At 39.8% G+C, this 27,507-nt stretch overlaps 1 protein-coding gene across 6 annotated transcripts in view; it reads right to left on the bottom strand.

Moving 5' to 3' along the window:
• The window catches only part of adcy7 (adenylate cyclase 7), a 187,934-nt gene that overhangs the window by 56,314 nt on the left and 104,113 nt on the right, over positions 1–27,507 (bottom strand). For all 6 annotated transcript variants that reach the window (XM_043706949.2, XM_087995890.1, XM_087995891.1 and 3 more), the window contains 6 exons: positions 21,953–22,501; positions 18,592–18,789; positions 13,111–13,266; positions 7,821–7,970; positions 6,112–6,257; positions 1,946–2,057 (listed from right to left, as the gene is read on the bottom strand). In XM_043706949.2, the coding sequence (XP_043562884.2) occupies positions 1,946–2,057; positions 6,112–6,257; positions 7,821–7,970; positions 13,111–13,266; positions 18,592–18,789; positions 21,953–22,126 (936 nt within the window). In that variant the 5' untranslated portion in view covers positions 22,127–22,501. The remainder of the gene's footprint in view (positions 1–1,945; positions 2,058–6,111; positions 6,258–7,820; positions 7,971–13,110; positions 13,267–18,591; positions 18,790–21,952; positions 22,502–27,507) is intronic.

The raw sequence follows: 27,507 nt of genomic DNA, 5'->3' as shown, positions 1-27,507 counted from the left end.
GGAATCAGGGGATGGGGAGGGAGGCTATTTGAAATTGGAGGACTCAATGTTGAGTCCGCCAGGCTGTAGGGTGCCCAGGCAGAAGATGAGGTGTCGTTCCTCAAATTTGCGCTGTGGTTCATTTTGACAACGGTGGAGGCTAAGGATGGTCATGTTGGAAAGGGAGTGATTGGGGGAAACTGAAATGGGCGGCGACCAGGATATCCGGTCAGCCCCTGCGAGCCCAGCTGCGATACTCGGTGAACTGTTCTTAAGTTTACATTCGGTCTCTCCGATGTAGAGAAGACCACATCAAGAGCAACTGATGCAGTAAACTAGATTAGAAGAGAGGCAGGTGAACTTCAGCCTGGAAGGACTGTGTTGGGAGGGGGGAGTAAATCGATGAGGAGAGTGGCACAAACGAAAGACTGTCAAAGGAAACAGTCCTCGTGGAAGGCAGAGAGGGGTGGGGAGGGGAAGATGTTCCTGGTGGTGGAGTATAGTTGGAGTTGGCGGAAGTGTTTAAGGATGATGTGCGGGATGCAGAGACTGGCAGGGTGGTAGTTGAAGACAAGGGGTCTCTGTCTTTATTGCATTGGGGGGAGGGTTTAGAGCAGTGGAATGGGGAATGGAGGTGGTGCAGTAGAGGGCTGTCTGGAAGACAGAGAGACGAAATGCAAGTTGTTCAAAATTGGTAGACATCTGGGAGCAGTCAGATGAATGTCATTTAAAACTGTCAAATTGTTGAAGAATGAAAGGCATTACTTCCCCTTTCTTTGTCTAGATCTGCATTAGAAAGCAAATTAATTAGATATTTGTTTATATGTAGCAAAGTAGAATATTAAATAGTTATTACATCAATTCTCAAGAGTGTAAATTAATCTCTTAAGACTATAGCAGTTTAATCGCTGTATCAAACTACTGATCATGTTCATTTTGAACTGCTCATTAAAGATCAAAATATACTGGTATAAAATGATCATTACTTTATTCCTCATCGATATTCTTTCCTCCCAGCCTGAAGGATCCTCAAATCAGTAGGACTTCATGGTTGATTGTCATTACCAGTTACCCAGCTAAGTGATCATTCTTCAAAAGGTGAACCTAAATTAGAGGTGTCTACATCATATGGAGCATCACAACCTCATCCCAAGGTGACCTCATCCCAATATCCACATGCCTGCAATGAACAGCAAGCAGCTACAGATGCCTTGGCCAATTTTACCTTGCACAGACATGGGCTGCAAGGGCTGTTCTCCTCCTCCTGCCATGTTGTGGTTGATAACGCTAATTCAATCCATAACTGGAATTGATACTGAAATTTTGTTCGCCTGCTTAGCTGAGCTATTTACTTGATAAGCATCAGGCAGTCTTCATCCAATTTGTTTTGACCATAACCTATCATCAAAAAATCTATCACATGAATATCAGGATTTAACACAAGAGTAAAAATTGGACCAACAGTGACATTAAGGAAGGGGACAAATTTGAGACATATGACGACATGAATGGGTTCAATTTGTTTACACCCCATATTATTGAATACAAGATGCACGCCTGTGCTTATACAATCTTTGCAAATATTAAAGTACAAAGCCTGAAATAATGCCAAGTTGATATTCCTCCCCAAAACCGGCACCTTCTACACAAAATCTCTTTCCCCATCCTACATCAAAACAAAACATTTCGGGCATTCTGAAGCATACTTAATGCACTAATCCAGTTCAAAAATATAATTATAACTCCAGGCTTGACTCTAACCACAATAATGCTGGAAATGCAAAAGGTCATCAACACAAACTTCACCTCCTCCCCTCTTCAAAGGTGCTACCAGATTGGTGACATTTTTCCAGCATTTTTGTTTTCTTTCACATGTCTCGCATCTACCATATTTTGTTTTTGAATGATGAGGAGTCACAATGGTGATAATTCATGCACAAATTAATTAAGAAAACTAGAAGCCTACCTTAGCAATCTGGTCAAACTTCCCAAACAGTTCATTCAGCATGACAACAAGTTCTTTGGGTGAGCAGTCACTAGCAAGTCGGGTAAAGCCCACAATATCTGCATACAATATGCTGTTAATAACAAAGAAACACTCAGGAAAACTAGATATGCAGTCAAATAAAATGTTGTCAATAATACAAACTGAGGAAACACGATCTAGGATGGAAGGGAAAAGAGTGGTGCTCTCAGTAACAAAGTCAATCCTGGATTGTTCTTATTGGGATTGTTACAGTGGGGTGGGGTAGAATGCTAAATGTGATTGCAGGATAGCTTTTGGACAATTTCAGATGCTCATAGTAAAATGTTCAAAACAAGTATCTCCCCAGTAAAGCTAACCAGTAAGAAACTGAATGACTATTTCAAGTCGGTATTCTTAAAGAGAATGAATAGTAAATTTGATTGGTGTCCCAGCAGGCATTTAGTAACATTAGCCTATGGCAGTTTTGAGACAATAGCTGAGGAATAATTCCACGATAGCTCATTTTACATTCAAATGCATCTTGCGTGTAATGAACATCTAGTGAAATATAGGGGGCACTGTCAGTACTTATATACTAAACAGAGTAATGGCTTCTCTTCCCACTCCTTCAACACTAACCTCCCCCAAAGGGTCTACATTTAACCATGAGCCATTTCTCATCTACATCCTCCCCCTCACATGCATCTTCTGAAAATTTAACTTCAGATTCCACCTGTACACTGACTGCACCTCGCTCTATATTGCCCTGGATTCCCTCCACTATTTCCAATACACCATAGGGCTAACCCAATCTCCAACTAAGCATCAGGAAGACCAAAGCCACTGTCTTCTTGCACTGCCACAATTGCTGTTTCCTTGTCATCAATTCCAAACTTCGCCTTGAAAGTTGAGGTTGACCCTGATGTAAGCTTTAGACCATGTCTCTGTCCCATTATTAAGACCATCAACTTCCCCACCCACTTTAACTTTGCTGCTGCTGATGCTTTAACCCAGCTTTTATTACCTTGAGACTCAACTCTATCCATTCTCTCTTGAGTAGCCTCCCTTCTATCATACTGCACAACCTTGAGCTCAAGCAATATTTTGTTGCACATATCTAACTTGTGCCAAGTCCTGTTCACCCACCACCCCTGGCCTACGCTAGTTGCTAGTCCACCGGCATCTTTCAGAATTACCACCCATGACATCATATCCCTCCATGTCCTCCTCCAACATAGCTGTCCTGTCAACCTAGATTACAGTGGTGCTGGAAAAGCACAGCAGGTCAGGCAGCATCTGAGGAGCAGGAAAATCGACATTTCGGGCAAAAGCCCTTCATCAAGAATGAGTCAACCCCTGACCTTGATCATTCGAACACTCAGCAAGCAAAAGGAGGACTGAAGAAGCAATAAGGCAAAGGATGAGTACGATAAATTCAAATGCAATGGTAAAAATGGCTTAAGTACTCAATAAGTACCTCATTTCAGTTTTTACTTAAAAAGGTAACAAAACAGAGACTCCGCAAGAGTAGGAACTGAAGACAAATGTCAGGATTGAACAAGAGCAAAACATTAGCAAACAAAAATAAGAGGACAGAAGTTCCATTGATGAGGCACAGAGTAAGGACCTGCAGGTGGCTAATAAAGTTCCTATATACAAAAAGAGAAGTAGAACAAAATATGGGAACTACAAAGTAGTAAGCTTAATGGCAACAACATGAAAGATACTGAAAGCTGCATAAAAAGAGTGTGACAGAAGAGCATCTACAGACAAAAAAAAAGTCAACGTGCATTTCAAAATGCTTAGATAACCCGAATTCTTAAAAAGGGAAACAGCACATAAGAGTAATGCAGTTGATGTCAAATACTTCCGGGATGAAAGCAATGAGGGCTCTGGTGAAACGCGTGGCAGATCTGAGCAAAAAGTCCACGAAGGAGCATCTCACTATCTTTTCTGATATTCACATGCAGCATGGCCAGCTGCCAGTGGTTGTTTGTGAAACATCTCGTTAATGGTCAAACTTACTGAATTAATATTTATGATATGGAAATCAGAGCTAGTTCCTGGTGAATTCAGCTCAGCACTTGCTCGGAAGGACCCTCAGGTTGGACAGCTGCCACCGTCATGAGCAAGTATAGAGCATGGGCTAACAGAAGACAGGGAGTTGGGATTGGGGGCATTTTCAGGATGGTAATCTGTAACTAATGGAGTGCCACAGGGATCAGTGTTGGAGCCACAACTATTTACAATGTATATTAATGACTTGAATGAGGAAAGTGAATGTCATATAGCCAAGTTTATGGATGACATAAAAATAGATGGGAAGGCGAATGTTGATGATGAACGCAGAGTCTGGAGAGGGATTTAAAGACAGGTTAAGCAAGTGGAAAAACTTGGCAGATAGAATATAATGTGGACAAATATGGATCCTGCTGACCAGCTGTGCATTCTCAACTACATTCTCAACTCTAATCTCCAGCATCTGCAGTCCTCACTTTCGCCAAATATGAGATTATGCGTTTTGGCAGGAATAATAGAACTGGTGCTGGAAAAGCACAGCAGGTCAGGCAGCATCCGAGGAGTAGGAAAATCAACATTTTGGGCAAAAGCCCTTCGTCAGGAATGCAGGGCTTTTGCCTGAAATGTTGATTTTCCTGCTCCTCAGAAGCTGCCTGACCTGCTGCACTTTTCCAGCACCACTCTAATCTAGACTCTGGTCTCCAGCATCTGCAGTCCTCATTTTCGCATAATAGAAGAGCTGACTATTATTTAGGTAGAGAAAGACTTTGAAAGCTACAAAAGAGGGGGATTTGGGAGTCCTTGCTCATGAATCACAAAAAGCTAGCATATGGGTTCAAGAGGTAATATAGAAGGCAAATTGAATGTTGGCCTGTATTTCATGGGGAATGGTGTATGACAAATGGGAGGCTTTGCTAGAAAAAGAAACCAGTCAGACCACAGATGGATTACTGTGACATTGGAGACAGGGGTGCCAGGGAATTCTGGGATATCTGCTGACTGGTGAGTTGTTCCAGTAGTCGTGAGTTTGTAAGATGCAGACAGAAAACCCATCTGACCTCGCAGCCGAAATCCCTCCAAAATACCTGATGCAACCAGCACTTTTAGCAAAAAAAAGATTCAGTCCTTGAATTTTCAATATCGTACAGTTCAAAAACTTGAAGACTTATCTATATAAAGCCAGGAGACAGGGAACAAAATGGAAGAAAAACCAAATTTAATTAAGTATAGAGTAGATAATGGGAGTTATTTATATTGGAGGAAAGTTATATTAGACAACAGCAATTGTGCTGGGATCATTGTTGTTCATAACTTAATTTTGATGTAGGGACAAATAACTCTGAGAAACCAACAAACTGGGGGTAGAGCTAACACAGAGGAAGACTGCAATATATGACAACATTTGAAAACCTACAGACTAAGCCACTTGACCAAGGAAGATAGAGAAGCAGAAACATCACTTTCTGTCTTAGAAAATAAGAAACTGAATGGATAGAAGAGCAAATAGATCTAAGGATGCTGGTGAACACATCATTAAAAACAGCATGGCTTTGCAGCAAGACAACTAAATTGTAAATAAAGCACTGGGACTTATTCCTGGATGTGTAGAATTCAAAAGTAGTGAAGACATGATAATCCTAGTCGCAGTCAGGGTCCATTTCGTAGCACTGTGCAGAGTTCTGGTTTCCATACTACAACAGAACCACTGCAGAAAGTCCAATCATGACGGTCAAGGGTGATATCAGAATGGAGAGATTACTGTCTGGAAAGACTGCAGGCTGGTAGCTTTTACTTTAGAAAAGAGAATCAGAGGTGATCCTGACAGGATCTCATACAAGTGTGAAAAATTATGAATGGTTTGATCAGTTAGATATGGAGACTATGCTTTCACTTGCAACTTTGTCCAACGAACTTTGTTACTAAAGTGCAAAATAAAGTAATATATTGTCTCATGCAGCTGGAAGTGGGGTACTCAATATAAAACATGTTCCTCAGGTGAATACTTGAAAAATCACTATATTTTAACATACTGCATTTTAAAAAAATTTCAAAAGTAGGCACAAACTGAAATTTTCTTGCGTGCACAGGCTAAATCTTAATGCAATGCTTTGTCAATACCATGAAGATCATGAATAGTTACATTGTACCTTACATTCTGGTGCCTCTTTACATACAAGCTGTGGAAATTATCACGCTTGTGTGGATAATAATTATTTTCTTTCAAACGTTCAATAATAGCAAGTTTCATTTCCATAGATATATAAACTGGCAACACTGATAACAGCAGGCTTTCCTGGAATAAAAGAAATGGTGCAGGGTAAATGTACATAACACCTTCAATATTTTATTGTCACCTTAGCATAACTGTTCATTTGATTTAATAAAATTGATATGGCTTGAGGTCATGTGAATCAACCTCACTACTCGGGAATGAATACTGAAGACTGCAATGTCAGCATTTAGCACCTCCAAGCCAACGATAAAATAACCACATCTTCAGACACCTTTAACATCCTACCAAGTACTACATCCCCAAAGCAGACATCCCAAGAACTTTTTAAGTAGCGTTGAATATTAAGTGACAATTACAGAGAACTCGGTTTGGACTGTGGCTTCTCTCGAAGGTCGTAATCATCAAATTCCACACTTTAGTCAGGGGCCTTACTTACAAATAAATATGGCAAATTCAAGCAACCCATACATTGATCTTTCAACAATTTAAAGCATTCACCCTGAAACCATGCAATTCACCTGCCCATATTTATAATTAACTCTTCCAGCAGGAATCTCCCTGGGAGAAACCCAGAATTGGGATAACTCTAGCGTTAGTCAGGTCAAGTCCACAACAGTTATAATGAACTTGTATAAGACTAGCTTTGCATATGTGAGGTGGGGGGTGGAGGGGGGGGGGGGGGGGGGAATATTCACACAAATGGAACTGCATATGTGCGCTATGGGACTATTCTCCATCAAATAAAGGTTGAGACATGATTTACTAGAGGTCTTCAAAACCACGAGGGGTCTGGACAGAATTAGATAATGTGAAATTGTTCACATTGGTGGAAGCGTTGAGAACTAGTAGTCACCAATTTAAGGTTACCGGCAAAAGAGGTGGTGGTAACATATGGTATAGGTTTAAGGTGAGAGGGGAAAAATTTTAAAGGCGTCACTTTTTCACAGAGGATGGTGCGGGTATGGAATGAGCTGCCAGAGGAAGCGGTAGAGGCAGATACAGCCACAACATTTCAACGATATTTTGACAGGTACATGGAGAGGACACATTTAGAGGGATATGGGCCAAGCGCAAAAAAAGGGACTAGTTCTGTTCAGGAAACATGGCCAGTATGGATGGGTTGGGCTTGTGTCAATGCTGTATGTGTCTCTCTATGACTCTGACTCTCGAAAAATTGTTTTTACACATCAAATGGTTAGGATTGGAATGTATCACCTGAGAGTGTGGGGGAGTCAGACTCCATCATCACTTTCACAAGGAATTATATAATTATCTGAACAGAAAAGAATTTCAGGGCTACAGGGAAAAAGGCAAGCAAGTGGAATTAAAGGTATATTGCTAGCATGGATATGACAAGCTAAGTGACTTCCTTCAAAAGTTCTAACTATTGTATGATCCTAGGGAAAGCTCAACTTGTGGAAATCTACATCAATCTTGGTGGAAGAGTAAAGTAGTCACAATATTTACATAAAATATTGCTCCCCAAGACATTTTGGGAAAGCTTAATCCAATCTTTAATCATAATACTTTTAAACAGAAGGAAATGGATTACACATTGTATCATTCTCCTCAGTAAAACTCTTGTTATAAACTGGAATTGAAGACAAACTTTACTATCCTCACCTGTTGTTTCTTCTTAATATCCAACTGCATCCTTATTTGTATGCAGCTTAAAGTGTCCTCATAAGTTTGCTCTAAGGCACGTTCCATTGAAAATTTATGAAAAAGGCCAATCAAGCAGCCACAGAAAAATATTACAGCATTGGAAATCAACTGGAATACAAAAATAAAGGTTAGTATTTAAATGCAGTATCTGATTTGTCTAATGTATTATTTATATAACACTTAACACCCAAATCTTCACTGAAAGGTTGAATTGCTCTATTTTATACAGCTTTTATGAACTTAACTATACTCTTATGGTTTCAAAACATAGTTACACCTAATTTGACTGTATGTGTGTTGGTTAACTTATGTGGGGGAAAGGAAACTAATTGCCAGAGTCTGATAGTTTTGCTGCAGAGCAAAGTTTGGTCAAGACATTTAAAAGGAGGAGGTGAACACAATCTGGCATGAATGGCACAGAGTAGCAGACAGCTTATTGTAGGAGTCCTGTAGAAACAGGAGGAGAACTTCAGCTGTGTAACAGCAGCCTCCTTGTAGTCCATTTAAGAACCATTGTTTGGAACAACCTGGGTACCTAAAAACCGACTTGGGTTTCCACAACAATCAAATATAAATACTGCAATGAGGTTCTTGCCTAGTGCAGGTTGGAAATCTTGCCAACTACTCAGAAGGCCACTCTCAAATACGTTGGTGGCCAGTAGACTCTCTGAATAAAATCACTTCCTCCTACCATGAGTGGAATGATAAATGAAATTCTCAATATTGTTTCTTAACTTTCTTTTAATTTGCCCCTGAATCTGTACATGACATCTAACATCCATTAATGATCGGAGAATGCTTTAGAAACTGAAGTGTTAAAGTGCCTGGTTGGAGGATGGTGATGGCTGCATTTCCTTCCCACTTGGTTGTATTACCATGCGATGACCAGCTGGGAGCAGCCCAAAAAAGTAAGAGCTTTATTGGAGACAAAAAAAAGAGTGACTAAAGAACGCAAACTTATTTTTTTTAAAAAGCACTTCTTTCTGGTAGTTGATACCAGCTTCATAAACTGGTTTAGCATTTTTAAAGTCAGAAGTCACATGACACCAGGTTTATTTGAAATGACAAGCTTTCAGAGCATTGCTCCTTTATCAGGTGACTTCACACCAGTACCTCTGCATCTTGGCAACTCAGAGTTATGATTGCGTAAACCACTTTAAAGATTAGTACTCAACTTTACAAAGCCTACATAAAACAATAACAGAAATTGCTGGTGAAACTCATCATGAAGAATCACTGGACCCGAAATGTTAACTCTGCTTTCTCCCCACAGATGCTGCCAAATCTGTTGAGTTTCGCCAGCAATTTCTGTTTTTGTTTCAGGTTTCCAACACTCTCAGTTCTTTGTTTCATATAGAAAAATAAAACAACGTTTTCTAAGCAAATTCTGGTGGTAGAAACAGATTACACAGATGCAGGTTACATAAAGGACATTAAAAATCAGCTTGTCATGAGCTGATGTTTCTCTATTCTGTTATGAGCCAGTAAACTCTGCCAAACATTGACGTTGCTTGCCCTTGTACACTTGTAAACAACTGAGTAAATGCAACTAAAATGCTGTGCTACAATCATTATATTGCTCAGACGTTTGTTGTTGATGAGTCATCCATTGAGAAAGATAAGTATTTGTAGGATCTCTTTATCCTTAAACATTAATATATTAAAGAAAAATAAAACTTAGTTACAAAATCAGTGATAAACTGTCTAATTTCCAACAACAAAAATCTGTTTTGCAGTTCATCTGTATGGCCTATCTTTAGCTTTAATAATTATAATAAATTCAGGATTGAAGAAAATCATAGAATTATAGGAATTGTTTTAATGCAGAAGGAGGCCATTCAGCCCATCATGTCTGCACAATTTCTATTTCCTTGTGCCAATCCAGTCTTTCCCCCCTATTCCTGAACACCATTTCTATCCAAATAATTATCCAATGCCCTCTTGAATGCCTCAATTGAACCTACCCCACTGCATTTTCAGGCAGTGCATTCCCAATTCTAACAATTTGCTCACTGAAAAATCTCACAACACCCTTGCTTTGTTTGCATATCACTTTAAATCTGCACCCTTTTTTTTATTTTCCGAATGGTAACAGCTCCCCACATCTATTCTATCCAGCCCATGCACCATTTTGAAAACCTGCATCAAATTTCCTCTCAGTCTCCTCCTTTCCAAGGAGAATAGTCCCAAATTCTTCCATCTATCCCCACATCTGAAGTTTCTCATTCTTGGAACCATTCTTGTAAACAGCTTCTGCACTCTCTCCAATGCATTCACATCTGACTGATATTGAGGCACTTACAACTGTACACAATCCTGCAGCTCAGGTCTGAGTGTCTTGTACAAATCTCACACCACCTCCTGCTTTACTACTCTATGCCACAATTAATTAAGCGAAGAACACTGTATGCTTTATTAACTGCTCTCTCCACCTATTTTAACACCTTCAAAGATCTGTGTGCATGTACACTCAGGTTCCTTTGCTCCTGCACCCCCTATAGAATCATACCCCCTATTTTATATTGTCTTTTGATGTTCTTCCAACAAAAGTGTACCATCTCACACTTCTTTGCATTGAATCTCATCTGCCATATTCCACCATTGCCAATGCCCTTGGACATTACCTTCCTCACAGTTTACAATTCTTTCAAGCATAGCGTCGTGTGCAAACTTAGAATTAGTCTTCTGCACACAAAAGACACAGATCATCACCATATATCAAGAAAAGCAAGGTTCCAATACCAAGCACAGGGGAACATTACTATAAACCCATCCGAAAAGTATCTATTGCTCATTACACTCAGTCTCCTATCACGCAGTCAATTTTGTATCCAATTAGACTTACAAAATTTCTCTTTACTGGAACAAGAAAATATAGCATCCTAGAGGGAGATTTAGGTGATATGAGCGTAATTAATTGAGCAAATTATATTCAATACTTTTCCAAATTCTGCCACTACTAGCAGTGCTCACTTTAATTTGTCTGGCAGACGATGACAAAAAACTGCTTAGCAAATTTTAAAATTACAACATTGCAAGCCTCTTTTCCAAATTGGAATTTAGATAGGCCAAGTTCAAAGCTCAGTAAATATGCCACACAACATTGTGAACTACACAAGTAGTAAATTATAGTGAAGGATGCTTAGCTATCATTAAATTTAATGACTATAATTACTTCTCCCTTCGGATTGTGATTATGTGCCAATCAATCACACCACCAGCTATCTATAGAAAATCCTACTGAGTACGGCTCAGACTGAAAAAGATCAGCAGATCACAATTTTGCCCTCAACCTCAGCATGCCCTGACAAGGATCGCAAACCAAGGTAAAGCCACTGCATTCAAAAGTTGGTGGAATTGTCCCTTTACTCCCCCACCTCCAATAGTCCTAAATTCTTCTCCTATTGGATCTTTCACACAGCAGAATCTGGTAACAGGTTATAATTTCTGTGGCCAATTTCTCTTGGAGGTAAGCTCAGTCGATGCAGTGCATGACCTCTGCCAAATGCAAAAGTATAAATTGCCATTTGAAATAGCGGCTGGGTGATCTACACAGCACAAAAAATGTGAAAGCCTGAGCTTCATTGTTGACAATATCTACTTGTAGTTCATGGTGAAATCAAATAAAAACAACAAGTGTGACCTGAAGAATCTCAAATATGTTGCAAGATCGAAATAGAATCAAAAAGTTTTGTTTAAGTCAAACAATGAGAAAGGGATCTGAATAATTTATGGTACCCAAATTTCTATGTTACAGTCTCTAACACTTTGCCTGCTGCTTATATCCCCAGATGATATGAGGCTAGGCCCAGCAGCTGAGTCAGAAAAAAACAGCTGAGGCCCGACAAAATGAGGTTGTACAATTCTATCCATGGAGACTTCTGACAGATAAATGAAAAGGAACAAGTACATTATGTATGCTGCAGGAACAGCAAAAAGGTGAAATGGAAACAAATGCTTAGGTGCATTCTAGACTCATCTTTAGGTACATCAGACATCTGTGCAAAGGAGACTATTGAAAGATGGGGCATGATTTTCCCATATTCTAAATATTGGTGGGGGACGGGGGTTGGTGGGGGGGAACACGTGAGCTCTCTCACAGAGTTGATAGGAACAGCCCTGTTATAATTCTCTACACTGATCCCCTGAGACTTCAGAAACCACTGGTCAGAGACCAGCATCTCCTGGCTCCTAAAGTTCAACTCTGGAGTTCTATTCCTTGGGAATCAAGCAGTCGGAAGTTTTCATTTTGTCTTCTTGTTGGAAGTTTGGGTGTCGCAGGGAGAGGGGAAGCTGGTGCCTCCAATTATCCCCAGATCTGGTCAATTGGCAGGCCCCCCCCATTAACCTGGCAGGTTGCCATGATTTACCATAATTTCGGGAAACTAATCATCTTTTGTGTTACAGGGGAGATGGTGAGTTGCTCATTAATTGATGACTTAAGGGCTTCTCGTCTAGCATTCAATTGTTCGGCTGGCAAGAAGAGGGCAAGTTACTCTCCGGGACCAATTCACACCATTATTTCCCTTTCTCATCACCTCTTTCACCACCTCCAGGAAGGGGAAAATTGCATTCATGATGGGAAGTATCCAAGATCTGAAATGACGGTGACAATTAGGAGTAGAGACACCAGTTTGAGGTTTGCCAGGATGTTAGACCAATGAAGCACAGTTGTAAGCTGGTGAAGGGAACTTCACACAAAAAAAAAATCAGGAAGATCAAGTTCATACAAAATAAACAAAAGCACTTGGAATGATCTTCCAGATAGCAAAGTGGAGTAGTAAGGACGAAAACCTAAAGATAAGTTAGTTAACCGGGAGAATGTATTCTTTGTGCACATTTTAGTTTCTTCACTGCTTATGGGGGAACATATTGCTTGTTATCATATATCATTGATCACAATTAAAAGGACATACAGTTTATTGCAAATTTTCTTAAATTTATATTAATCCAACAATACTGAATTTGGCATTAAGAAATGTAACAAGATTTCATCATACCACATTTTTGTCATTGGGCTTTCTCTTTCAAATCACTCATTTGCATACATCATTTATGTATTCGTTTTAGTGTGCATAAAGTGAGATATCAATGTATTCGCTTCTCATTTATGAATACATTATCATCTTCGATACATATGTGTGTCAAACCTACTGACTTAATCATGGAGTTTTGACTTAGATGAGTAGCGGGTCCAAAAGGAAAGAGAAAATTATACAAACCACTTCGAAACTTCAAGTAGACTCACCTGATAAGTAAGTAAACTGATTGATAAAACTCCAAAATGAATACTGAGGGTAACAATATGAGAGATGGATGACAGGATACTTGCACAGATGGCATCTCGTATACATAATGGCAGCATTGTATACAAAACAAAGTTTATATACAAAAAGAATGGTACCTTAAACGAAAATAGAAAATAAGGTTTATTATTTAAATCTCGAACTTGTATCCTGTACTTGTAAAACAATCCTCCAAATAAAACAATTTGTTTTTTGACTCTTTATATCACAGGACAAGTTTTAAAAGTCCCCTCTTTGACATCATACCCTCAACAAAGGCAAGAGGTGACACAGTCCTTTGCTTTAGCAATGTGCAAGCAACACCGTTGCTAGGAGATATGAAAGGGTGCTCTTCAATTTTCTCTCTCTCCTGTGTGATGTTGACTTATTCAAGATTTGTATTTCCATACAAATACCACAATAAATGGCAGAGCAGGGAAATCTGATTCCTCCTAAATGCAGAGGCACCACACTCTACTCAAATGGAGAGGACAATAGGACTTTGAAATAGCTACAAGGACTGGAGGTGATTGTTATTGATTCTTTAGGAAGTGTTGCTGGATTTAATCACAAGGGGTGCTGTAATTCTTCATAATTTAAACATAGTTTAATAGGATTTCTCTTTCACATTGTGAGTGCAACTGCAATGTACTGCATTTACCAACCAGAGGTTGCCCTCTGGAGATGTAATTAGTTCTTAAAGAGATTCCAGGGTGTACACCTGCACTATTTCTCATTAACCTGTTCAGAGAGGTTATTACACCTCCTGAGCAGGCAAAACTTGAACCTGGGCCTCCTGACTCCAACATAGTGCCTCTATCCCAGCACCACATGAACCTTAAAGACTACTCTACGTATATACTGGGCTTAAATATCAGGCTGACTGTGTTTTTTAGAGGCAAAACACTACTCCAGAGCAAAGCATTGACTATAGGAGTTGGAAGATCTTGTTACATCTGTATAGAAATTAGTTGGGCCACTATTGGAATACAGTACTGAGTGCAATTCTGGCCTCCTTCCTATCGGAAAGATGTTGTGAAACTTTAAAGGGTTCAGAAAAGATTTACAAGGATGTTGCCAGGTTTGGGGGGATTCAAGCTATAGGGAGAAACTGAATAAACTGGGGCTATTTTCCCTGGAGCATCAGAGGCTGAGGGGTGACTTTATAGGGGTTTATAAAACCATGAGGGGCATGGATAAGATAAATAGACAAGGTCTCTTCCCAGGGTTGGGGAAATCCAAAACTAGAGGGCACAGGTTTAAGGTGAGAGGGGAAAGATTTAGAAGGGACCTAAGTGGACCTGCATGCAGAGGGTGGTACGTGTATGCAATGAGCTGCCAGAGGAAGTGGAGGAGGCTGGTACAAATACAACATTTAAAAGGTATCTGGATGGGTATATGAATAGAAAGGGTTTAGCGGGATAGAGGCCAAATGCTGGCAAATGGGACTACATTTACTTATGATATCTAGTCAGCATGGACGAGTTGAGCGAAGGGTCTGTTTCTGTGCTGTATATCTCCATGACTCCATAACGCCCTCTCATCTTTTTTTGTGTGCAGACTATTCAATTCGTAAGTTAATTTTTTTTTGTTTCCCACAATTGCTTAAAGGAGACAGCTTGTGATCAGTGTACCGGGTTCCTTCCAGCTTTCTGCACACTACTGTCGCGTGTAGGCTGAATGAAGCATTGCTCAGAATATCAATTAATACCCATTTTTGCAATAGTACCAGGTATAATTGTATAGTGGCTATATATTGAGCAAACAATCTAGGAAGCTGGACTAATGATCTGGAGGCATGTGTTCAAATCTTATCATGACAACGGAGGGAATTTAAAATTCAGTAAATTAAATGAGACTGGAACATCAAAAATACTTGATCACTAATGTGACTAAAAAACCATGAGACAGTTCGAAAAACTGTCACCTACTTTTAATCAGTCTTTACTCAACAGGACCTATGCGTTCCTCCAAATTGTTAACTGCGGTCTCAGTCACATTAAGAGAAAACAATAGTAAAACCAGAGAAATCACCCAGCACAACTAAGGCAATAGGTATGACAATATATCTTAGGTAAATGTAGTCCCATTTGCCAGGATTTGGCCTCTATCCCTCTAAACCCTTTCTATTCATATACCCATCCAGATGCCTTTTAAATGTTGTAATTGTACCAGCCTCCACCACTCTCTGGCAGCTCATTCCATACACGTACCACCCTCTGCATGCAGGTCCCCTTAGGTCCCTTTTAAATCTTTCCCCTCTCACCTTAAACCTATGCCCTCTAGTTTTGGACTTCCCAAAACCCTGGGAAGAGACCTTGTCTATTTACCCTATCGATGCCCCTCATGGTTTTATAAACCCATATAAAGTCACCCCTCAGCCTCTGATGCTCCAGGGAAAATAGCCCCAGTTTATTCAGTTTCTCCCTATAGCTCGAACCCCCCAAACCTGGAAACATCCTTGTAAATCTTTTCTGAATCCTTTTCAAGTTTCACAACATCCTTCATATAACAGGGAGACCAGAATTGCACTCAGTACTGTATTCTTGTAGTGCCCCAACTAATGTCTGTGTCAGTATGTCTTCCTCCCAAATATCAGAGGAAGCTGAAATTGGGACAACAATCCTGTAGGCTGGTCAAGCATTCAGGCTTCAAGACTCGTGTTATCGGGTCATCTTCAAGTAAGGAAACCTGTTGATAACCACCTTCTCCCCTTCTTCAATTGATGAATCTGTTAAACATCACATGGAAGAAGAAGAACAGATGGTAGTCCTGAAATAAAACAATCCGTTTTGGGGACAATGATTACCAAAAGGGTAGCATTGATACTGACAGAACCATAAAGGAAACTGAGGCAGTGAGAAAACCAACATGGGGGACAAACCAATTTGGTCATCACCTCACTTAATCTACTCTGCCCATGAAAGTTATAAGTAGGAGTTATCACAGCACAGTTCCCGTGGAGATCAAGTCCCATTTTTAAAGTGTAGAGATGTTTCATCACTAGCATATGCCAACAGTCCAATATAGCCACAACACTGGCATCTAATAAATCAGGTGGAAAATTATTTGAATATGTCTTATCCACAAAAAGTAGGCGAATGCTCACTGGCCCACGATTTCCACATCAACCTACTCTCAAATCAATAACAAAGTGAAGGAAGAGGTCAGCAACAGTGCTATCAAGTGGCACTTACACAACAATTATCTGCTCACTGATGCTCAGCTTGGATTTAGGTTGAAACTTTATTGCTGGAACAGCACAGCAGGTCAGGCAGCATCCAGGGAACAGGAGATTCGACGTTTCGGGCACAGGCCCTTCAACGTCGAATCTCCTGTTCCCTGGATGCTGCCTGACCTGCTGTGCTGTTCCAGCAATAAAGTTTCAACTTTGATCTCCAGCATCTGCAGACCTCACTTTCTCCTCAGCTTGGATTTAGCCAAGGCCGTTTAGCTCCTGAGCTCTTCACAGCCTTGGTTCAAACATGGGCTGAACTCCAGAAATGAAGTGAGTGTGACTACCCTTGACATTAAGGCAGCAATTAAATCAAATGCCCACATAAAACTGAATCCAGTGGAAATCAGGCAAAACATCTTCACTACACTGCTCACCACAGAGGAAGATGGTTGCTGCAGACCAGTTATCTGCATCTCAGGACACCTCTGCAGGAATTCCTCAAGTGGATGTCCTAGGCCCAACCATTTTCAGCTGCTTCATCATTAACCTTCCCTCCAACATAAGGTCAGAGATGGGGCTATTTGCTAATGATTGCAGTGTTCAGCTTCATTCACAACTCATCAGATATGGAATCAGTCTATGCCCAAATATAGGAAGACCTGCACCACATTCAGAGGGTTTTAAGTAATAAATAACATTTATTCCATACATAGGAGATTGATACGTGACCTTATAGAGGTTTATAAAATAAAAAGAGGTATAGATAAGGTGAATGGTAGGAGCCTTTTCCCCAGGGTGAGAGATTTCAAGACCAAGGGGCATATTTTTAAGGTGAGATGAGAAAAGACACGAGGAGCAATTTTTTTTTCTAAAACACAGTGATGCATGTGGAATGAACTTCCAGAGGAAGTAGTGGATGTGGCTATAGTTACAACATTTTATAGACATGTGGATAAGGACATGAATAGGGAAAGATTGGAGCGATATGGGCCAAGCATAGGCAAGCAGGACTAGTCTAGTTTGGGACTATGGTTGGCGTGGACTGGTTGGACCAAAGGGTCTGTTTCTGTGCTGTGTGACTCTAAATGCCAAGCAATGACCATCGCTAACAAGAGGTGGTCTAATTACACTCCCCTTGACATTCAATGGGGGGGGGGGGTAATTCCCCATTCTCAACTTCCAGGGAGTGTGGATGCAATCCTAATTAATCAGGAACCGAACTGGATCGAAATAAGTACTGTGGCTACAAGTGCAGATCAGTAGTTTGATATTCTGTAGTGGGTTATTCAGCTGCTGACTTGAGAAATTCATTCCAGAATTTCTAAGACACAAATCAGTGTTATGGAATGCTCCCCACTTATGTGGATAAGGCTAACTTAAATTAGTCAAGAAGCTTAACACTATCTGGAATAAAGCAGCTTGCTTTACTGGCAATCCATTCCCCACTGAAGACATTCATCTCGTCCACAGGGTGCACACTGTAGTCTTAGCGTGTTCAATCTACAAAGTACATGCCTGCGATTTGACAGCATCTCTTAACCCCTTGGTCTTGAGTATCTGAAGGAAGTAGTGCAGCATGCACATGGGAACACCCATTAGCCACAGGTCCCCCATTTAAGTCATGCACCATCCTGCCTTGGAAATATGTCACCATTGTCATTGGATCAAGATACGACAATTCCTTAAGGAACATCACTGTCGGGTTTCCCTTCATCACACCAATTGCAGCAGTTCAAGGTGGCAACTCAAGAGCAGTTAAGTTTTCAATAAATGATGGCAGTGCCAGCAACACCACTATCCAATGAATGAAAAAAAAATTGAAGCTTAAAGGAGTCACTTGAAAGACTGGATCGCCAACATTGCAGCATAGTTTAATTGAAATCAAGGGCTTCATATCAAATAATGAACATAATTTCAATGGTTTCAAACCATGTTTTTCCAAGGGTTACCAACTAAGAGAAACTGATTCAACAAGAGTTGAAAACTTCAAAGCAAATTTCATATTGGCTTAAATCACACATTTAATAAAATTTCCAGTTGACAAATCTAGAAAAGTGACCTGATTTCACTTGAGATACACAGGGTGTAACTTATACAAGGGATCTCTTAAGTTCCCTTGGGAAGTTTTGTTAAAAAGAAAACTGCAGGAATAAAGCAACTTTCAGCTAAAATTACAGAAGAATCCATGCAGAAATTCAACGCCAAAGAATTTAAGACAAAACAAATGTGCACCATAACAGGAAGTTAAAAATTGAAATGAGCTTACCTGGTCCCAAGCAGAGATAATACCACCAGCAAAGATGAAAACGTACCCCATAGTAAGAAGACAAACCCAAATGACTAATGCAAATATCTTCATCCACCTTTGAAATAACGACTCAATGCAGACAAGAATAAAAATCACTATAAATATGCCCAAAGCAGTGCATAATGTAATAAAAAAGAGAAGGTGCATCTGAACGTTCTGTTTGAAAGAAAATACATAATTAATATGAATTATATATGACTTGATTTCCATTTGTGAAGCATTGTAATTATATATAGTTATTCATTACCACAATCACATTGAAGGCTTGACAACAGTAACTGTTATGGTGCCACATCAAAATGCACATACTTTAATTACTTCAAATATCAAACCATTTTCTAGACCATTAAAGGTTGCCTCACTGTTGTCTCTTCAGTGATTACTTCTCCAATGGATGGTCAGTGCACGGATAGGATAACCTAATTAACTGTGGCTCAGTGTCAAAGCTTGTTATGAGCTGAGTATCAGAGTGCCTTGAATATCTAACTCTGGCTTCAGAACAGGCATCAATCTCTTCCTTTTCACACTTGATTGTCAATGTGGCTAGTTCAGTTTTATATCATTAATTCAAATGAAACTGTGGATTTTTCTCTCCACTGTTTGCAGCTCAGTAAATCATAAATTTTCTCTCTGACTTTATGGTGAAATCTTGAGTGCTATGGACCCATAGGAGGATAGGTCCATGATTTGCATCTCATCTACAGATTGAGTAGCTGATCTATATCAGCTGGGGATATCCACCACCCAAAACTTGGAAACTTCATCTGATTTAAGATTCCACCATAAAAAGAGAAACGCTTGGTGCAAGACCATTTTGCATTAAAAAAAATCCATTTTGTGATCACATTTAGTGATTTTTCCAACCACACCATCCAAAAATATGCATACATTTTGATCTCTATGTTGTGTTAGTTTATTCCCAAGGAAGGAAATTAAAATGGTGCCTGCCCCAAACATTATGAAGGAAATATTTGAGTAATTTGGTAGACGTTCGCTGGTATTTACAGGTTTGAGATCAGTTGCATTGAAAACGATTCATTTATTTAATTGGGCAATATTGTGCCAGATATTTATTCTTCTTCATAAGCAATTGAGTTAATTATGATTTTCTTTCGTATGACAAACATTAATGAGGCTTGGGTGGTATGACAATTTAGAAATACAACACCATGGTGATCAAAACATCAGCTGGTGTGGCACCAACCTCTGCCGAATATAAACAGCACAAGGTCAGCAGCAGGAATTCTGAAATTTATATTAAAAAAATTACATTGAAGCCATAATTCCAAACAGTGATTTCTCTCTTTTAATAAATGTGACTGACTTACAAAATGAAAAAGGGAATCAATATATTCATTCTCAAGAAAGTCAGTATCTGTAAACCATTCCAACTTCCCACTGTAAAAGGCAAGCTTTGATTTTGATCTGTAGTAATCTAAGAGGTAAACTCTAGACTTGACCATTCCAATAAACTCCTGGTGAAACTTTCCCCATTCTACCTTCTATAAATCTTGAGATCATCCAAAACATGACAACATGAGTCTTATCTTGCACATTCCCCTATCTCTACTGCTGAAAATGTGTTGCTGGAAAAGCACAGCAGGTCAGGCAGCATCCAGGGAACAGGAGAATCGACGTTTCGGGCATAAGCACTTCTTCAGGAATGAGGAAAGTTTGTTCAGCAGGCTAAGATAAAAGGTAGTGAGGAGGAGGTGTTTCAGAGAACACCTCTGGGACACCCGGACCAACCAACCCAACCACCCTGTGGCTCAACACTTCAACTCCCCCTCCCACTCCACCAAGGATATGCAGGTCTTTGGACTCCTCCATCGCCAGACCACACCAACACGACGGTTGGAGGAAGAGCGCCTCATCTTCCGCCTAGGAACCCTCCAACCACAAGGGATGAACTTGGATTTCACCAGTTTCCTCGTTTCCCCTCCCCCCACCTTGGCTCAGTCAAATCTATCGAACTCAGGACCGCCTTCCTAACCTGCAATCTTCTTCCTGACCTCTCCGCCCCCACCCCAGTCTGACCTATCACCCTCACCTTGACCTCCTTCCACCTATCGCATTTCCGACGCCCCTCCCCCTAGTCCCTCCTCCCTACCTTTTATCTTAGCCTGCTGGACAAACTTTCCTCATTCCTGAAGAAGGACTTATGCCCGAAACGTCGATTCTCCTGTTCCCTGGATGCTGCCTGACCTGCTGCGCTTTTCCAGCAACACATTTTCAGCTCTGATCTCCAGCATCTGCAGACCTCAATTTCTCCTATCTCTACTGGTCAAACAAAGACTTGATTTCAAAATTTATCCTCGGTTCAAATTCCTCAGTGGCCTTAATCATTCCTTCTGCCCGCATCTATGAAATCTCCTCGGGCCCCACAACCCTCCAAAATATCCATACTCCTTCAGTTCTGGAAATTTGAACATCTGTGACTGTGCCTTCAGATGCTTTGGTCTAAATCTCTGGAATTCACTCCTTACGCTTGCCCATCTATCTCTCTCCTCTTTTATGACACTCCTTAAAACATACCTCCTTCATCTGACCTGATCTTGTATCATGCCTCCATGTCATATTTTGTTTGGCATGCTGCTATCAAACACCATGGGACATTTTGTTACATTGAAACACTGCATAATTACAAGATCTTACTGTTGGTTGAGGTATTGCTGTGCTGTTAGGAAGGGAGTTTCAGGATTTTGACCCAGTGACAGTGAAAGAATACTGAGATATGAACAATTCCAGATACAGGGAGAAAGTGAAGACTGCAGATGCTGGAAATTAGAGTCGAGAGCGTGATGCTGGAAAAGCACAGCAGGTCAGGCAGCATCTGAGCAGCAGGAGATTCGACGTTTCGGGCATACGCCCTTCATCAGGGATGCCTGATGTAATTCCTGAAGGGCTTATGCTCGAAACATCAAATCTCCTTCTCCTCGGATGCTGCCTGACCTGCTGTGTTTTTCGGCACCACACTCTCGACTCCAATTCCAGATACAGCACAGCTATATGGAGGTGTAGTGTTCTGGTGTGCCTGGCATATGTGAGGAGGCTACAATGTCAAAACTTGTTCCAAGTTCTTTCCTCAAAAGGAGACAATAATTGGACAACATAATTCAAAAACAAAACTTCAAAATACCACAGCTTAAAATGCATTGAGTTACTGTGTTATAATTAATTGGCTCTATATGTTTTCAGATCTAAAATATATACCAAATTTGTAATGAAAAATGACACTGGAAAGTAGCATTCTTCATTTACAAAGAATATTAACAATTCGTAATGTATAAGTTGGCAAGATATTTAGACTAACACTTACCAGGTCAATGGAAAAGAAAAGAGCAATCAGAGCTATACAAGCCCCAATGATTATCACTAGGAAGAGGACAACAAGTGGTAGTTGCTGGCTCATACAGCAATAAGTCTCATACAGTGAGTCTGTACTTTTACGAGCTTCATTTTCACTAATAAAGTATTTTCCCCTTGATGGCATTGTTATCAATCAATTTTTTTTTTCCCTTACAAGCTAAAATGTTGGAAGTTCAAAATTTAAAGCATGTCTACCAAGGCTTCTTGTTAAAGGAGATTTTCACTTCCTGTTTGGTTAAAAGCACTGTTCTTGATTTAGTCGCATTCTGGTGTTTTTCTTCTAGCTCAAATGCAGTGCAAAAGGAAGTGGGGATCATTCTGCCCAGTCTTTTCTGACGTTTTGGCCCACCATGTGCTCTTCATCAATTGTAGTTAACATGATTCTCAGCTTTGAAAGAACATCTTGTTTCCAGCACTTCTGAATGATCATTGCCAAATAAATGATATGCTTTACAACATCTGGGAAAGATAGTTACTGCTTTCTCTAGTATTAGCTGTCCTGCAAAGAATAATAAAAGAGGAATTGGTTAGATTGAGCACTTGCAGGTAGGACAATTCATATTATGCATTTCAGCAAATTGATATTTAAATTATTTCTTTCTTAACTGAACATTCACTACAGCTTTGTTGATTGAACTCAGTTTTATAAATACATAATTTTAAGTACCTTCCTACCTATTGTTGATTTATTCTGAAACTGTTATACAATTTCAAAAACCATAATATACATAGAATATATTATAATAATATAAACCTTAAATACATTAAGTTGTTTGGGTTCCAATAAGGAGTCATATTGGACTCAAAATCCCGTTTCTCCTTGCCAAACCTACTAGGTTTCTCCAGCACTTCATGATTTTAAACTCAGACTATCAAATTTACACTAAATCATCACTAATATTTTCTTCCCAATTTTCTTATTAGAGACATTCAAAAAAAGTACAATGGATTATGAATAACATTTTAGTGTTTTTCAAATTACACTTCTTTCTCATTTTCCACAGCTTATAACCTATTTGTGCTGTTTTAAATGGCATAGCATTCCTAAAAAGGCCTGTTTCTTATGCACACATTTACACTGCTTCAGTAAGGTTGTACCAATATCCCAAATTATAACATCAACTATAACATTTATATAAAGACATTCCTTATAAAAATACCATGCAAAGAAAAATTCAAGCATTCTTTTCTTTTCCTCAACGTACAAAAGTCTGCCCAACGTACAAAAGTGAGATTAAAGACTTAAAATACATTTCCATGCTTTTCAGAAGGCAGACACTGAGAAAGACATGTGTTGCTGCTTACGTTACTAAAAAGTTCCATGGTAACAGCAAAGAGTAAAGAACAATGAATGTTAGTATTGAGGGTTACATTTAAGGAGCTATGACAAACACTTTACGAATGGATGTTTGAATTAACTTCTTTCAGCACTCCGGAAACTGGGGTATTATAATTGTAGCATGAAGAACAGGATTTCTGAATAAAGCTCTATTAAGGACGGATAACTTGGTCACAGCATTTCCACTAACAGATTACCATCTCCATGGCAGTTTCTAGCATTTCTTCATGGGAAATAATGTGCCAGAACAGTCCCTACACCAGAGTTAGAATAACAAAAAAAAATCATTTAACCAGCCTGTACACACTGATACATTATCATTCTTGTAAGATTATCAAGATACTACAGACAAAATAGACCAATCCGTATATACAAGGAAAAAATTCCAGTTTCTCTTTACTAAAGGGATAAAGAATACATTTTTTAAGTGTTAAAAACAGAATTTGATCCGTTAATGACTGAGGACCATATAACTCGAGTTCAGTTTCATGGAGAGTCAAACTGAGAGGCATCTGACCTAAAGTTGCTTCTCTCACTTGACAGGGCAAAAGTTACTTTCTTCATTCCCCCTTTCCTTCACCATTCATACTTTTACTGTGTGCTACCATTTCAATACTTGCAGCAACCAGAGTCCAATCTACAAAAAACTTTGTTTATGCACAAGAACAAGTAAATATATTAAATCAATAACTATATTAAATAAGCATTTATCATTGCTTCCTACCAACATGGACATTTGCAAGTTATCCAATCTGACCAGGATAGCTTTCCTCCCAGTTAGTGGAACAAAACAAAAAAGTAGCAACATCAACAGGTACACAGGATAAACACAGCAACTAGTACCAGAATAACCCCACTATTTTCCTGTGGCACAGTCAACATATTAACGTGGACATGGGATATCAATTAAACGTAGTGAGGAAGGGAATAGTGAAAAGAATAATTGTATTTTATCATGTTAGAAGAAGACACCTTTAGGTTAGACATCCATTTTAGATAACCATTTTTACCCAGCCCAATTTGACTCTCCTTTAACCTGAACCTGTTTTCCATTCAGTAGGTTACATCTGGAGTCCCCTAAGTAAGTTGTACTTGTCCCCTCCTATTTCTCATCCATTTCTATCCCTCAGCAGCAGCATTCAAAAACAGAATGTCAGCTTCCACATGTACACAGACAATATCCACTTCTACCTCATCACTGGCGATGCTAGATGGGCAGAAATATCCTCTACTTAAATATTGGGAAACACCAGGCTCTTTCATCTCCATCACAAACTCTGATCCCTGCATTACAATTGCGACTGCACATCAAAAATACATCATTGATTGTAAAGCATTTTGGGACATCATCTGGTCAGGAAAGATCCTAGATAAATGCAATTTTTTTCCTTTCATTCTGAGCAATAATTCCAACCTCCTCCCGATAATAACTAGACTACCATCAGCCATGCCATCTTATTTGACTCAGACGTAATATTTGAACAATATATCTTCACTACCTCCAAGGGCAAGGACATCCATCTCCAATAACACTTCCTATCTTCAGTTCAGTTCAGTTCATTTGGTGATTAAACGTTCATTGATAACCTTTTTATTTGCAATCTCAACAATTCATATGCTTTCCTAACTGACCTTGTACCTTCTGGAAATGAAGTCACCCAAAACCCTGCTGCCCTATCATTGATGCATTTGTCATGACAGTGTTGCTAGGAGTGACTATCGCATAGTCCTTCCAGATAACAATTGGCGTCACAAACTGGATACAGGTTTCAGATTACCAAAATGGCTCTGCCAAAGGGCGAGTACATTTTATTTCCCACCCAGAGTCAGTGCAGTAAGCCAGAGGACAATCCGGAGAAAGTGAGGACTGCAAATGCCGGAGATCAGAGTCGTGAAATGGTAAAGCACAGCAGGTCAGGCATCATTCGAGGAGCAAGAGAGTCCACGTGTCAGGCATAAGCCCTTCATCAGGAACGTGAACAATCCGATCAAATATCAAATTAATCTAACATTCACTTTCAATGGTATTAGAAATTGTATCAAGATTCTGGAGGGTACCGTAAAGCAGAGACTGAATTGGAGCAGCCATGTAATAACGACAAAAACAAGTCGTAGGCTGAGGATTCTGCAGGAAGTAACTGACATCCTGCACATCCCCACCCCAACCCCACACTCCCCACCAAAGCTTCGCAACCATCTAAAAGGCACATGTCAGTAGTGTATTGGTTTACTCTCCACTTGCCTAGATGTGTGCAGCTCCAACACTCAAGAAGATTACCATCATCCAGTACAAAGCAAGCCACTTGACTGGCACCCATCTACCAACTTCAACGTGCACTTTTCACCACCAAAGCAGAACAGTAACCATTAACAAAGTGTACTGCAACAACTCACCACAGCTCCTTTGATAACATCTTCTAAACCCACAATTCCTACAACACAGAAGATTACGACCAGCAGATACACGTGTACACGTGCAACAAATCCTAGCCAGCAATGCCCACACCCCATGAACAAATTAACTAAAAAATTCTTAACATGATAGGTTTATGATTTGGGGCAAGTGCCAGTTTAAATGTAATTGCAGCTTCAGCAGAAACAGGAGCACTGTTTTCAGCTGCCCTTAACAGGCAACATGTGGAAGGCAAGGGTAGGGCATATCTGCTTGCTCCCTGTGTTTCGGAGGGGGGGGGGGTGACTGGTTTATTTTCAAATGAGTTACACAGTTTGAAATTCAATCACATTCTATTGAAATCTATTAAAATTGACTATAATAAAAAAAGAAAACACTGGAACTATTCAGAAAGTAAGATAGTATCTGTGGAAAGAAAGAAACAGAATTGATGGTCTGGATCTTCAAATAGCTGCATGATCAGGACACAGCACAGATTGTCTTGGGATCCTGTCACCTGTTGTATTTTCCAAGATGCCTATTCCTGGTACCTTTTAGCATTTTCCATGTATAGATGCTACATACTGGTATAGGTGGCACAATGTAAGTGGCATTTGAGGTGGTTTGCTGTGTCAATGGCATATCTAGTGATCAGTGGCAGAGAATACACCACTGTCAACTATCAACAGAAGTTACACTGTTCTTAGATAAGACGACATTTATTGCATTTGATCAGATAGAATTATGAGAGCCTTACAGAACTGGTACAGATACAGCTGCTCCATGTGAAAGTTACAGTAAAACACCTGGTCTCTCCCCACAATTTGTGACATTAATGTCAATCAAATTAATCCTCCTACATATTAACCTGGTCATATTTCAGATATGGGGTGACTCGGGAAATAGTGAGGCTTGAATTCCAGCAGTCTTCTTATCAAGGATTGTGACAAGTCCAGAAGACTGTAAAATACCTCACCGTAAGAGGAGTTATTGTCCTCAGGTATACATTGAGCTTTATTGAATTAGGAGGCCAAGATAATGTGGTCAGAGTGGGCTTTGATATAGTGTGTGCTGCTGGTCTTGCATGTCTTCCACCCTGTTGCAGACCTACTTGCCACTGGCTCTTTTTGCCACCTTTCCACTTTCCCCTTGTTCAAAATTTGTTCCAGCTAAACATTTCCTCATTCTGATTACAGGTCACGGCACTGAAACATCATGCTGGAGCTTATGTGCCTCTAACGTTTTTCAGGAGGATAGGGACACATTATGTAGCTTAGGTTGCAAGCCATCTCCATCCAGAGCTCTTCTGAAACCTAAATGTACCTAACTCTGCAGCCCACGCATCATGTATAGATAAATGATAAGTCAATTAACACTAATATTTTACTGCCCATGCCATAAGGAAGATAGTGCAGTCAGCTTGGCAGGAGTTAAATACATTTTTTTTAAACAAGTGCTTAAAATGTCAAAAGGATATGGTGTGCAGTAATCAGATGGTGCCCCTTACCCATTAAAGGAAACTTCCTAGAAAATAGCAACACAGCTTCCTTCCCATCTACTTTCCACCAACCGCTTTATCTTGCTTCTATAGTAAAATGCGCTTCTCAAGGAAATAATGATAGCTGTTCATACACCAATATTTGTCAAGAATAGTGCCCACAGCTTAACATTGCAAATAAGAGTGCGCTGTTAAAACATTATCCATAATCGCCACAAATCACATTTAAGTTTAAAACTATTTCATAAACCCAGAATTGGTTTAAAAAGGATAAAA

Source organism: Chiloscyllium plagiosum, unplaced genomic scaffold, assembly GCF_037043375.1.
Source record: "Chiloscyllium plagiosum isolate Xiang-an unplaced genomic scaffold, Cpla_swu_hap1 HiC_scaffold_17, whole genome shotgun sequence".
NCBI lineage: Eukaryota > Metazoa > Chordata > Chondrichthyes > Orectolobiformes > Hemiscylliidae > Chiloscyllium > Chiloscyllium plagiosum.
This window is presented reverse-complemented; position numbering and strand designations above follow the sequence as displayed.